Here is a 13,865-nt window from a genome sequence, read left to right as displayed (position 1 = left end):
GCTATAGTTGGCCCCATCTAAACTTGCATTGTGATGGCTTTGAAATCAAGGGGACACCATGATGACAAATAGCTATAGTTGGCCCCACCTAAACTTGTATTGTGATGGCTTTGAAATTAAGGGGATACCATGATGACAAATAGCTATAGTTGAGTATCCATATTTGTACATGATGCGGTTGAGACAAATAACTATAGTTGAGGTTGGTGAGACAAATGGCTGAGTATGCTTTAATCAAACACTCACATTCAATTAAGTTGCTTGAATATAGAAAAGGAGTTTTGTACTCTTAAATTGTAATGAAAAATAACCAATAAAGAGAAAAAAATTAATTAAGGTCCTATACTACGAATCTGCATTAATGAACTTTTTGAGTTAATTCAGAGGACCGTTGGATTAAAATCTGAGTCAATACTGCTCACACCTGTAACACACAAGGATACCTTTAATATTCGTGTGAATTTAAATGGGACGGCCGTTATCTTAACTCAGAATATGAGTTAGCTCGAGGATACAAATTCCTATACTATGGTATAAGAGGCGATATACAACCACCAATCCGTGATGTGCCATAATAGATCCTGAAAACACATGATGCCACATACTCACATAGTCCGAAAAGGCATACAAGTTGGTCTTTGATAATTGAGATTTGAGAGTAGAGAGTAGAGAGTAGAGACTGCAGGCTCCAGCGCAGAGACACACAGGCGGCAGGGACCCCATAGCCATAGGCACAGTCTGAAAAGGAAAAGTATCCTCCTGTAAAAGATTCCTTTCACTTGACGGTTTGACGGTTTGAGATTTTGCAAACACAGCCCATATCAATAGGCATTAATCGATACAATATATATATAGTCCCCGGGCTCCAGTTGTGGACAAAATTATGAATAATGATAATTAAAAAACGAAAACGAACAAATTCTTTAGAAAAAACCTCAAATCTCATTATACGAATTTAGCCGTCCAGCCTACATTTTGCCTTTGCGGCACCTAAAAACCCTTTCAAACGCTTTAACTTATCTTAGAAGATGTATACATTCTCTCCGAAGGATGGAATAAAGGCACCCCTCCCTTACACAAAAGGAAGCCAAAAGCAGGAGGTATTGGCAATGGAATTATTCCACCAATCTCTATCTGACTATATATCTCTATTAATTTCTTTCATACTATGATAGAACAAACAATAGAGTTATAAATCAAAGAGAACCAGCTTTTTTAGTACTACACAAAATATGGGTTGTTGTGGTGGAAGGAACTCCTCACGGCCTAAAGGCATGAGGGAAGAAACCCTAGTTCGAGTCCCGGGTGCCTCAGTGCACCTAATGGATAAATCAGATGTTGTTGGCCTTGCTAAAGGTGATCTAACAATAGTAGAAGTCACAAATGGAGAAACCAATCTTGCCATGATTGTACGGGTCGGGCACGATCTTGGTTGGCCATTAACAAAAGATGAACCCGTTATAAAATTAGATCGATTACATTACTTGTTCACTATTCCCGATAAAGACGGTGGTTTCTTGAACTACGGTGTGTCATTTGCTAATGCGGATGCACGACTCGCATCGCTCGATATGTTTCTAAAGGAACATGCGTGCTTTTCTACTCCTAGTGTTAATGCTTCGTCTTCGTCATCAAAGGAGAAAGAGAAGAGTTCATATGAGGTTTATTGGAAGGATTATGCACCTCAGGTTGAGAGTTATAATGGGGTTTTGGCTAAAGCGATTGCTGCCGGGACGGGGGCAATTGTGAGGGGTCTTTTCATGTTGAACAATACCTACACTGGCCAGGTTGGTAATTTTTGTTTTACAGTTCTATTTGCAGCATTTTTTATTTATTTATTTATTTATTCAATATTACTCGGGAGATACCAGTTAATGGGGCTTAAAACAGAGCTCTCCTGACCTGTTTTGATCGGGAGAAATTCAAACAAAGGCTAGTTTTAGTTCGTGTAGGATGCACGCTAACAAAGCTAACTGTACTAGATTTTATTGGAGTAAGCTGTCAATGTCTTGACATGACATCCAAATTTTGAGAAATGTCTAGGAATCTAATACACTCTTAAAAAGTAAAAATACATATAAAGACATATTATTTAACTAAAATTATGAGCAATTAGAGTCCCATCATGAAATCATAGTTGGCATGCATAATCATACAATGACTTGAAGTTATTATTGTAGGTGCAAAAAGGAGCAAACATGATCCAGGCTCAAGGTCCTGGCAGCAACACCATTAATGGCAGTTTTAATGGAAGGGACAAGGCAGACAAAAACAGTCAGATCAATAAAAGCATCAAAAGGTATTTGACTAGAGCTTACATGTAGAAGTTGAAACAAGCACAGAAATATGAAAATTATTACTTTGTGCTGGTCTTTGTATGTATATTTTGGTCCTGTAGAATCATAACCGCACAGGCCATTTAATAGCAAAACTACTGTCATTTTCATTTAGTTTCTTGAATATGGCTGCTTGTTCTTTGTTTTTGTTTTTGTTTTGTTTGTTTGCATGCTACCTCTTTGTATTAATGTTATGGACCGACTTTTTTTGTATTAATGTATGCAGGGTTAGAAAGTTAACAGAGATGACAGAGAAGATGAGTGCGTCTTTGCTCGATGTAGTAGTCTCTGTAACCGGGTCTATATCTGCACCTTTATTTCAATCAAAAGCCGGCAAATCATTTATTTCTACTGTCCCTGGAGAGGTTCTCCTTGCCTCTCTCGATGCCATCAGTAGGAACTACAACTTATTATCTTGTTTCAATATGACATAAAGGTTACCTAGCTAGCTATGGGTACAAATAGTTTTAGTAATTCCTTAAATTGATGCTGTTATTTATTTGAACATCTGTAATACAGATAAAGTCATGGATGCCGTAGAAGTTGCTGAAAGAAGATCGATTGCTGCCACTTCTAATGTAGTTGCTGGTGCTGTATCTAAACGGTAAGGCCTTGTGACAATGACCAGAAACTTGCCAAATATTGCTATAATGCATCACACAAGTATTGTAATTAAATCAAAGAAAAATTTAATTTAATATATAGATTATGAAATAGTACATTGTTGAGAGTGAAGCTATTATGGTATTATGTATATATAGTGCGAATTGGTCCGTACTATGGATTGATATCTCTGTTTTTAGTATCCAAACAGTTGGTCTGAACCGTTCCAACATGATCTCCATATGAAATGTACTTGTAGATTAAATTTTATATTTTCTTAAACTTTTTATTATTTTTTTAGATAGAAAATCGCTTGATCTAAAAATTCTAGGCCATTCAGAAATAGTGATTTTTTACCTATATATCTAAATAATAGTAAAAAGAATCTAAAAAATGTAAAATTTTGTTTGCAAGTGCATTTTCATATAGAGATCATATTGAACGGTTCTGATTGACTATTTGAAGTTTGAAAACGAAGATAGTGATCCATAGTACGGACCAATCCGCAATATGCATAGTACCATAGCCTCACTCCATTGTTGAACTTGAACAGTTTTATGAGGTCAATTGTCATGCCAAACAGGTTTGGAGAGAGTGCTGGAGAGGCAACCGAAGATGTGTTTGCAACGACTGGTCATGCAGTGGGAACAGCATGGAACCTGTTCAAGATAAGAAAAGCCGTCACACCATCTTCTTCTACGCCTGCGGCCTTGCTAAAGAATGCTGTCAGGAATAAAACCAGCTGATTCTGTTGTTTGATTTTCTGAAATATATACAGAAAATACAAGGCATAGTTATTGTTAAGATTGTCATTTATAAAGTTCAATAATGCTCTTCAGGATGATTGTAATGTAATGTGTTCAAATTGACAACCTTTAAATTAAGTTGGTGTGTTGAACTCTTCAGGCTTTTCAAATCCAAAGCTGGATCATGATCTAACTAGCATTTGTCCATACCAGGCAGTAATGCTTCAACAAAGCACAATCTTTATCAGTAATTATTTTGAAAATGATACTTAAATTATGCGGGTTAGTCTAAATTTTAAAAAGAAGACAAGCCTTGAGATGTGCAGATAAAAGTATAAAACCACTTTCATACTAAGGGGGTTTTGTGTTGAGTCAAGAAACAATAATCGTACCAGTCCAAAAATCAACGGGTACAGCTTCGGTGTTGTTTATCTGGATTTGACCACAGGGGGTTTGGATCCCCTAAAGTAACTCAAAATTGGAGTTTGAAACCGGACCGTCCGATCAAAATCCAGACCAATTCGGTCGAAGGTAGAATTTATGGGATGGTACCAGTTGCACAGAACAATTTCCTTAAACCATGCACAATTGCACAGAACATTAAGCACCAACCAGAAATATATATATAATATAAATCACGACGTTGCCGGCTCAAGGTAAACATAATATTTCCCTCTAGTAACATTGGATCAAATTTCAAATAAGCTTGAGTACATTACATGCACAAGAAAAGCAAACGCAAAGTTTACGTATATAGCTTCGGTGCGATTCTTTCTCCAATTAATTACCAATAGGAGACGAGCACGGTAATATATCAAATTGGGCATGGTACCAGTTGCAACTTGCAAGAGAATAACGACGTAAATGGTGCCATAGACGAGAAGATTTGCACAAGTCCTCTATTCTTGCTGGGCCGACTGTGAGCAATTAGCGGTCCAAGAGAATAACCAAGATTTTTTACTTTTGCCACAGCATAAAAGTATGAATTGTTGATGTCTTGTGGTAATAAATAAGATGTACAGGATGAACTTGATGCATTTAAATAAAGAGTAGAACTAATTATGTAAAGAGGAAGCTCAATTATCCTAATACCGTTTAACAACCTCACTGCCTGGAGGCATCTTATAAATAAAAAAAAGTAAAGAGGGAGGACTGCATTTGAGAGAAACTAATTCTAGGTACTTAACCCTAAATTACCCTTCAAGGTACTGTGAATGCGAAGCGGCAAGTAGTGCTGCACCAATACCTGACCCATCATTGGCAAGTTTTATGACGACTGTACCGGCAACCTCCTCTCCTAGCAAATTCCGCAAGGTGTTATTCAGGCACTCACTGAAAATGGAGTAGTGCTCATAGAGACCTCCATCCATGGCAATCACTGTTCTTTGTTTAGGTGAAGTTAAGGTGTCACGGCCAAGCTTTTTGAGGATGCCATATATGCCAGCAGCTGCCAGCCGGGCCCCACGCTGCGCCACTATGTCACAGATGCTGATGACTAGTCTTCTTGTTTTCAGGGAAGTGCTTTGGATCTACAACAGTCAAGACCATATGTAAAAATGTAAAACTAATATGTATTAGAAGAAGAGTGAGGCTATGATACTATGCATATTACTTATAGGCCTGCGCTATGGACTCATCTCTCTGTTTTAAAATCCAAACAGTCAATCTAAACCATTCAACTAAATTTTCATATGAAGATGTACTTACAGACCAAACTTTACATTTTTTTTTTTACTATTCCTTAGGTAAAATATCACTTGATTTGAAAATCCTGGACCATCAAAATATGGTGGTTTTCTACCTTTTTAAAAAAATAGTAAAAAAAAAAAAATCTTAAAAATGTAAAACTTGGTCTGCAAGTATGTTTTCATACGGAGATCATGTTAAACTGTTTGGATCGGCTGTTTAAGATTTAAAAATAAAGGTATGGATCCATAGCATGAATCAATCCGTAATATGCATATTACCATAGCCTCATTCTTAGAAGAACATAAGATATACAAAAAATAGAAAAATGGAAAGGAGAGAATACCCCTAAGAATTCTTTGAGCTTAGTAGCCACAATTTTGAGATCTGGGGATGAGTCATGGTGCATTGCCGACATATGCGGTGTCCTAGCATTAAATGAATTATATTAGAGATAATTTATGTTGATTATAAAGGGTCAACGACTCAATGCAAATAAAATAAAATACAATACGTTCAAATGCTAAACAAGACAAAACACTTCTTGTTGACCACACTTTCTGATATTTATACTGGTACAAGGCTCGGCTGGTACAGGTACTGTTCCAGATTAAGAGCAAATTTGTTAAGTCTGTTAGGATATTATTCAACATAAGCATCCATAGACACTAAATCTGGAAAGAAAACCAAGATAAAAATAGATCAAAAACAATACCTTAGTATGAACGGGATTTCGAGTTTTTGGGGCACAACCTCTCCAAAGAGTGAAGATTCTTGTGCCATCCTTAGCAGAATTCTTCTCACAATTTCTCCCAGGTACATGCCCGAAATCAACTTCTCATAAATCTAGCAGTTCAAAAAGAGTAAACATATGAAAGCTAAGGTTATAACTTATGATTTATAGTAGACATGTTTAATAATATTGAAAAGGAATAAAACAATTATCAAAGATAGGCATACCTGCTCGCCAGGATTTAGGCTTTCAAAATCTAACGCTTCGTCATATTCTGTTAATGGAAGGAGAGATGACTTGAAGTTCCCCCACTCCATATTTATTACCTAGTGAGGAAAAAAATAAAAAAAGTTAAGTGATGCTAGTTCTAATCTGTGTAGTAATATACCTGGGTGCCTCTCAAATATCAAAGTTTTTGATAGACTATATATTTTGAAGTAGAATTTACATATGCTACTCTACAAGACATCAAAACTAGTAAATACCCCTGAAACACATAATTCATGCTCACCGTGCCCCTCTAAAGCATGATATCATGGGTAAGCTCCTGCCACCGACTATTTTCTTATATAAAATAACTGCCATCACTTTTCTCTCATTTATTTAAAGAAATGTGCTTTAGACTATAAAACTAAAGACTTTCAGAACGTAGTCAGTGCCAGGCTTTTGTTACTTCATCCATATACAAATAATTATCGGTATCCTCTGTAAAGTACAAGCACATACCATATCTCCAGATTTAGGAAGAAGCCCATGCCATTTTGGAATAGCATTTGCCCGTTCTACATATGCTGCATTTGTACCGGTACCTAAAATCACTGCAACAAGTACATCACTGTCCTCGTATCTACCACCGGCCAAGGTACCAATGGTATCATTAACCTAATACAAAAATACAAAACAAAGAAAGTAAGTTTTGATTTTATGAGTTGAAAAAGGGAATGTATTGGTCAAAGAACATTACTAGTGCAGTAACTCTCATGTTGAGTCCTTGTCTTTCCATGGCCTTTGTTAGTTCAGCCACCACATCTTGCCCAACCTGAGTCAATAACATACATAGGATCAAATAAATAAATAAATAAAATCTTTGCTTTTAGGTACCAAATGACACATCTCTCCTCCTTATTAAGGAGCTTAATGTCTAGATCCTAGAAGGGTTCTGATTTACTGTTTTTTTTTTGGAAGGATGCTCAGCCGTTGAATTTCCAGATCGCACATAGATGAATTTTCCAAATTATGCGCTTCAACACTTAAGCATGCACTGGTCGCGCCGCATATGATCCCAGCGCCCGTAGACCGCGCGCCGCACCCATGGACCGCGCCTCTGAACCACGCACAGCGCTTGTGGACCGAGGCTGTGTACCGCGCACCTTTTTTTTCCGCTGAAGGCGGGATTCGAACCCAGTTGGGTTCTGTTGGTGCCAAAATTCTCACCACTACACTAGTGTTCACATGTGTTATTTTGTAGATAAATATAGTATTTAACTATTTTTCTCTACAAATTTGATTTAAATTATAATTATATAAATATCATATATAAAATAATAAATAAATATATATATATATATATATATAGAGCTGGGCTACGGTGAGTTGCGAAGTAAAGCGACTATTTTACTTCACGCTCATATTTTGCGATTTTAAAGTTCAAAACGTCGATCTGAACCGTTCATCTTGTTCTCCATATTGAAATGTGCTTGGAGACCAAATTTTATATTTTTTGGAATTTTTTTACTATTTATTAAGTAATTTTGAAAGTCGCTGATCTGATGGTCCAGAAAATTTTACTGTTTTTCACTGTTCACAGCAAAACAGCAATTTTCAAAAATACTTAATAAATAGTAAAAAAATTCCAAAAAATATGAAATTTAGTCTCCAAGCACATTTCAATATGGATTAAACATCTAACGGTTCGGATCGGTCGTTTGGACTTTCAAAATAAAAATACAGCGCGAAGTAGAAACGCGTTTTACTTCGCAACTCACCGTAGCCTATCTCTCTCTCTCTCTCTCTCTCTCTCTCTATATATATATATATATATATATATAGAGTACGGCTAACGCGCTTCCTCTAGCATATGGGCCGAAATGCTTCTGGTGAAAAGTTGAAATTTCAAAATCCAAAAAGTCGATCTGAACCGTTCATCTTCTTCTCCATATTAATATCTGCTTGGAGACCAAATTTTACATTTTTCTGAAATTTTTTACTATTTATTAAGCCATTTTGAAAATCACTGATCCAACGGTGGCTTACCAAACAGTAAAAATCAGAAGCTACCGTTGGATCAGCGATTTTCAAAATGGCTTAATAAATAGTAAAAAATTTCAGAAAAATGTAAAATTTGGTCTCCAAGCAGATATTAATATGGAGAAGAAGATGAACGGTTCAGATCGACTTTTTGGATTTTGAAATTTCAACTTTTCACCAGAAGCATTTCGGCCCATATGCTAGAGGAAGCGCGTTAGCCGTACTCTATATATATATATATATATATAGAGTAAAGCTAGCGTGTGACATGCTCACCAAGAAAGTTTGGTGAGCATAACTCCAAAAGTATATCGGATCGACGTCAAATGCCAAATCCAAACCGTTGAAATCCATGTACTTCATGAGTGATGCATATACATGCAAAATTTTGAAAGTTTCGAGTTTATTTGCTACACGGTCAAGTGGTCAAAGAAATAATAAAAATTGAATATATAAAATAACTTATAATAAAATGTTCATTTCTTTGACCACTTGACCGTGTAGCAAATAAACTCGAAACTTTCAAAATTTTGCATATATATGCATCACTCATGAAGTACATGGATTTCAACGGTTTAGATTTGGCATTTGACGTCGATCCAATATACTTTTGGAGTTATGCTCACCAAACTTTCTTGGTGAGCATGTCACACGCTAGCTTTACTCTATATATATATATATATATAGAGTTAGGCTGGGGTGCTATGGATAGCATAGTGGCCTCTATGCTACGGCTCAATATTCGAGTTTTCAAAATCCAAATGGTCGATCCGAACCGTTCATCTCATTCTCCATATTAATATCTGCTTGGAGACCAAATTTTATAATTTTCTGAATTTTTTTACTATTTATTAAGCCACTTTGAAAATCGCTAATCCAATGGTTTTACTGTTTTGTGCAGCCACCGTTGGATCAACAATTTTGTAAAATACTTAATAAATAGTAAAAAAATTCAGAAAAATGTAAAATTTGGTCTCCAAGCAGATATTAATATGGAGAATAAGATGAATGGTTCGGATCGACCGTTTGGATTTTGAAAACTTGAATATTGAGCCGTAGCATAGAGGCCTCTATGCTATCCATAGCACCCCAGCCTAACTCTATATATATATATATATAGCGATGGGCTATGGTGCATTGCAATGCATGAACCCTCTTATGCATTGCACTATAAATCATGGATTTAAAGTCCAAACGACCGATCCGAACCATTCATCTTGTTCTTCATATTAATATGTGCTTGGGGACCAAATTTTACATTTTTTGGATATTTTTTACTATTTATTAAGCAATTTTGAAAGTTGCTGATCTGATGGTCCAGAAAATTTTACTGTTTTTTTACTGTTCACAGCAAAACAACAATTTTAAAAAATGCTTAATAAATAGTAAAAAAATTCCAAAAAATGTAAAATTTGGTCTCCAAGCACATTTCAATTTGGATTAAACATCTAACGGTTCAGATCGGTCGTTTGGACTTTAAATCGTGATTTATAGTGCAATGGGGGTTCATGCATTGCAATGCACCATAGCCCATCTCTCTCTCTCTCTCTCTCTCTATATATATATATATTAATAGCCATATCGTATCCTTCATTTTTTAAAATTGTTGTATCACCGTATCCGTATCGTATCAGTATTATTATTGCTTTGAGATTCGTGCAGCACGTATTTGAACGGTTGATTTTCAAAAAGGTCACACAAATAATGAAATAATGAAATAATGAAACGCTTGATCTTCTTCATTTTATAATGAAATAATCTGTTTTCGTTGCAACGCATGGGTACGATGCTAGTTTATTAATTTATGTACTTATTCATGTACGTATTATTGGTTACTGAGAAATTTGCACGCAGTCCTTCGAGAAATCTGCAGAACCCCCTAGATTATTGGAGAGATCAGAAAGTCCCCACATTTCTTAAATTAATCAGTTTAGTTTTTTCAAGTATTAATGCCTTTATCAATGAATATGACAACACATGTTACTGACTAACAAATAGGAGGGGATAATATCTGAGAATTATACAATGATATTCACAATTGTTTTGAAGCGAAATACCGCTCTTGTATCATTGCAAAACTTTATTTATTTTGTAAGGTAAGCCCATTGGAATTTTTAAGCTTAATGACTGTGGCCCAATAACTACTCAGGCCTATTCACAACCATAAAATGCTTAAGGACAAGTCAAATAAAAAAAAAATTTGGTTTATCAGCTGATAACAAAGAAAAAACAAAAAAGTACCGTTTCTTCAATGCAGAAGCCCTTGGTCCACTTAATGAGTGTACCTGATGCTATTGATAATTGCTTCACCGGGAAGGAGAAAGTAAAACCCAGCTCCCTTTGCTTCCCTTCTGGTATTCTAAATTCATCTCCTTCAGTCTCCACAAATCTGGAAAGCGCTGCTGCTATGAAATCAAACAGCTCCTGAGGAAAAAGATTTCAAATTCAGATAAATAGATATTAAAGGAACGCACATCGGTTTCTTCAAAAAAATAGGAACTACACATAGGGGCATGTGCAATTTTTAGGGAAAAGAAGAAAAAGAGAAGGCTAGAGGAGATTACATGGGAGCCCCCAAGCATGAGATGAGGTGGAATTGAGACCTCTTCGTACTCTTGCTTTACTACACGGTGTTCTTTTCCTCCAAGCAGTACTCGTAAAACCCTAAAGTTTGTCCCACCAAGGTCTAGAGCATAAAACAGCCCCTTTTCATCACTGTAAAAGTATTCCAAAGAGATTCCAGATTTTAATTTTTATCTAACTCCACAGTTACACGCAGTACATATTTCGATTAAAAGTTTAAAACAACATTCTGCAGTGATTTTGTAAAGTGTGGCATCCATAAAATAATATCAAGTACAAACTACAAACCACTAAGTAGAAGCATTTTATTTCATTTTTAGTTCTTTCACAAAAAAATCTTTCAATTAGCTTTCAAGAGCAATAATTGTAGCATTTTCTAGTGAAGAATTCACGCAAAATAAAACAGAAGCGAAAATGAGTGCTTATTTCTGATACATAGATAAATTTTTGCCTAGTAATGTAAAAGGAATACACTGAAAAATTTATGAACTTTAAAGCCATGATTGCAAACAGGTTTGGATGAGACTAACATCTGGATTATGAAGGCATAGGCACCATATTGGTAAATAAATATAATAAATAGAAAAAAAATCTTTTTTCCACATTGGCAAACAGGTTTTGATGAGACAGCACTTATTTGCAAGGTGAACCATATGCCTTTGTCAACTCACCAGCTCTTGGAATCTATCATTTATTGCAAAGCACTTGACTACAGCAAAATTCCTTTGATTCTATGATGGAAATATATCAGATTATGTGTGTTTTGATATTTAATAAAAATGATAAAGCTTTTGTTCGGAAAAATTAAAGTAATGAAGGCAACAATAGAATCTGACCATCCCCATAAAAAAAATACTGTCATTATTTTATCACAGTAAATCAATTCTTTGACAATGTGAAAAAAAACAAAATGCTCTGTCCTAATACCTCTTGATGCTGCCTCTGACCTCCAGTTGAGAGTTAATAATTAACCATTTTCATCAAACTATTTTCTTTATAAGCCAATTTGTTTTTCTTTCCCTCCAGAAAGAAAACCATCCCAAATCAATATGAAAGTGAGGACTCAATTGAAGTGCTAAAGTTAACTTGTTAAAAGCTCAAATTACAACACCTGTCATTTGGGACCTCTAATGCACCTTGTCCTGTTCTTTATCAAATGATTATTGTGACATATTTTCTGAGGTTAATTCTGGGTACAAATCCCCTGGAGATTCTGTGGGCCTTTTAGCACAGTGTCTGAATTCCAAGTATCGCGCTCTCCCAAAGATTTCAATAATGACTAACTTCCTAATTTTCTAAAAATTATAGAGTACTTCCCACAATTATAAAAAAGGATCTTTATACATTGCATTTGAAATTCAGGATTTGATTTTGCAAATTAGAATTACAGAATACAAAGAGGAATAATTAATTATAGTTTTAGATTTTTCTATTCACACTTTTCTGTAGCTTGTGTTTGGAATCTTTGGATTCACCTTTCTAAGATCTATCTATTGGTTTCCAAAAATTCAAATAAAAAACTTTTAGATCAAAATACTAGCAATGACATAAATTACATAACTAAGAAACTTGCTACACAACTAGCTCAGTTTTTTTTTGTACGGATTTGTTTCTAAATTAGATTGTAACTGACACTCCCGAAATTTTTTTATAAAACAAATAGAGTTGAATCGACTGACAAAAAAAGAATGCAAATTTGATCTAATTACCCGGTCGGTAGATTGTCAACGTAGCTGAGAAGCATCTTGAGTTTACTCCCACCGTCAGATGCCAATCCAGCATGCATCTCAACAGCCATTGCATCCGCCACCTGTCGCAATCTCGCTACTGGTGTGGCACATTTCCTCTCAACCTCAGTGAAGATCTCTCTTACTTTCCCCCACTTCGTGCCCTTCCCTCTCCGCTTCACCACCACAACCGCCACGGCGACCGCCGCCGCCGCCACCACAACCGCCGCGTACACCCTCGCCAACCTCCCCATGGCGTGGATAACGAATTATTTCTATATTTCCCTGGAAACTTGTTAGATTAGAGGGCTTAAATAGATTTGTGAGGGGTTGAATGGAGGTCTGTGCCAGAGACCCACACTCACAGTGAGAGAAGCCGAGCAAACAGGAACATGACTAGATGTGGCACTAATCAGGAATGGTTGAATCCTCTCCAGTTCTGAAATTTCTGGAGATCTTAATTATTCTAATTTGTGAAGTGGAAGTGAACGGTTGAGGTGAGTTGACTCGTGCGCTGTTGCGGGACATTCTGAATCTCTGATGTCTGGATTTGGTAATTAATGGAGAGATTCGGTATTAGTAATGGAGGGAATATGATCCATGCCTTGAACTTTAATGCATAAGGAGATATATTCTTTTCTTATCTTCTTCTTTAATCTTTTCTATTATTATTATTATTATCTGAGATTATTTTAAGGTTATCATGTGTATTGATTAGCGAGAAATTTATATTTTAATGAGGTTTTCAGAATATGGTCCATGGGTGGCCCCATTAATCACTGATCGTGTATCATCATGTGATCTGTAATTAATTTCATGTAATTTATTAAAATTAAAATGATATGATAAGTGTGTCGTAGATGTCAAATAATATGAGAGAATATAAATACCTTTGTTTCACGATTTCAAGCTGGAATCTTGTTTTGGTTAGGTTTTACATTTTTCAAATAGCGCCGCAAAAAATCTACTTGTGAATTGTGATTCTTTTCTTTTGGTTAAGTTCTTCTTCTTTTCTTAGCATTAATTGTTCTCATCAATTTTAACGCGAACGAGTGAAGCACTACGAGTAATTAATTACTAGTCATACCCGTGCGTTGCAACGGGGACATATTATAAGAAACAAATATATCAGTGAAAATAATAATTATCTAAAAATTAAAACACATGTTAATAGAAAATTTATATGATTATGTATTTTTAATTA

General features: G+C 35.6%; 2 protein-coding genes across 2 annotated transcripts; one reads left to right on the top strand and one right to left on the bottom strand.

Moving 5' to 3' along the window:
• The first annotated feature begins 1,065 nt into the window (after positions 1-1,065).
• LOC144547672 (senescence/dehydration-associated protein At4g35985, chloroplastic-like) lies at positions 1,066-3,840 on the top strand. The gene is made up of 5 exons (XM_078296366.1): positions 1,066-1,787; positions 2,181-2,299; positions 2,563-2,729; positions 2,856-2,940; positions 3,523-3,840. The coding sequence occupies exons 1-5, from the start codon at positions 1,233-1,235 to the stop codon at positions 3,683-3,685; spliced, it is 1,089 nt and encodes a 362-aa protein (XP_078152492.1). The 5' UTR covers positions 1,066-1,232; the 3' UTR covers positions 3,686-3,840.
• Positions 3,841-4,661: 821 nt separating this feature from the next.
• Positions 4,662-13,023, bottom strand: LOC144547303 (hexokinase-2-like). The gene is made up of 9 exons (XM_078295915.1): positions 12,644-13,023; positions 10,916-11,066; positions 10,593-10,775; positions 7,069-7,143; positions 6,831-6,986; positions 6,332-6,430; positions 6,087-6,217; positions 5,718-5,799; positions 4,662-5,214 (listed from the first exon to the last, which is right to left on the bottom strand). The coding sequence occupies exons 1-9, from the start codon at positions 12,913-12,915 to the stop codon at positions 4,879-4,881; spliced, it is 1,485 nt and encodes a 494-aa protein (XP_078152041.1). The 5' UTR covers positions 12,916-13,023; the 3' UTR covers positions 4,662-4,878.
• Between the last annotated feature and the right edge of the window lie 842 nt (positions 13,024-13,865).

This window comes from Carex rostrata, chromosome 31 (assembly GCF_964058835.1).
Source record: "Carex rostrata chromosome 31, lpCarRost1.2, whole genome shotgun sequence".
NCBI lineage: Eukaryota > Viridiplantae > Streptophyta > Magnoliopsida > Poales > Cyperaceae > Carex > Carex rostrata.
Note: the sequence above shows the minus strand (reverse complement) of the source record. Positions and strands in the feature narration are given on the sequence as shown.

Coding starts and splice junctions, on each gene's coding strand:
- LOC144547672 (XM_078296366.1), top strand. CDS start 1,233: ATGGGTTGTTGTGGTGGAAGGAACTCCTCACGGCCTAAAGGCATGAGG. Junction 1,788..2,180: donor ACAATACCTACACTGGCCAG/GTTGGTAATTTT, acceptor TTATTATTGTAG/GTGCAAAAAGGAGCAAACAT. Junction 2,941..3,522: donor GCTGGTGCTGTATCTAAACG/GTAAGGCCTTGT, acceptor CATGCCAAACAG/GTTTGGAGAGAGTGCTGGAG.
- LOC144547303 (XM_078295915.1), bottom strand. CDS start 12,915: ATGGGGAGGTTGGCGAGGGTGTACGCGGCGGTTGTGGTGGCGGCGGCG. Junction 6,218..6,331: donor GCCTAAATCCTGGCGAGCAG/GTATGCCTATCT, acceptor TTGAACTGCTAG/ATTTATGAGAAGTTGATTTC. Junction 5,215..5,717: donor AGCTCAAAGAATTCTTAGGG/GTATTCTCTCCT, acceptor TGACTGTTGTAG/ATCCAAAGCACTTCCCTGAA.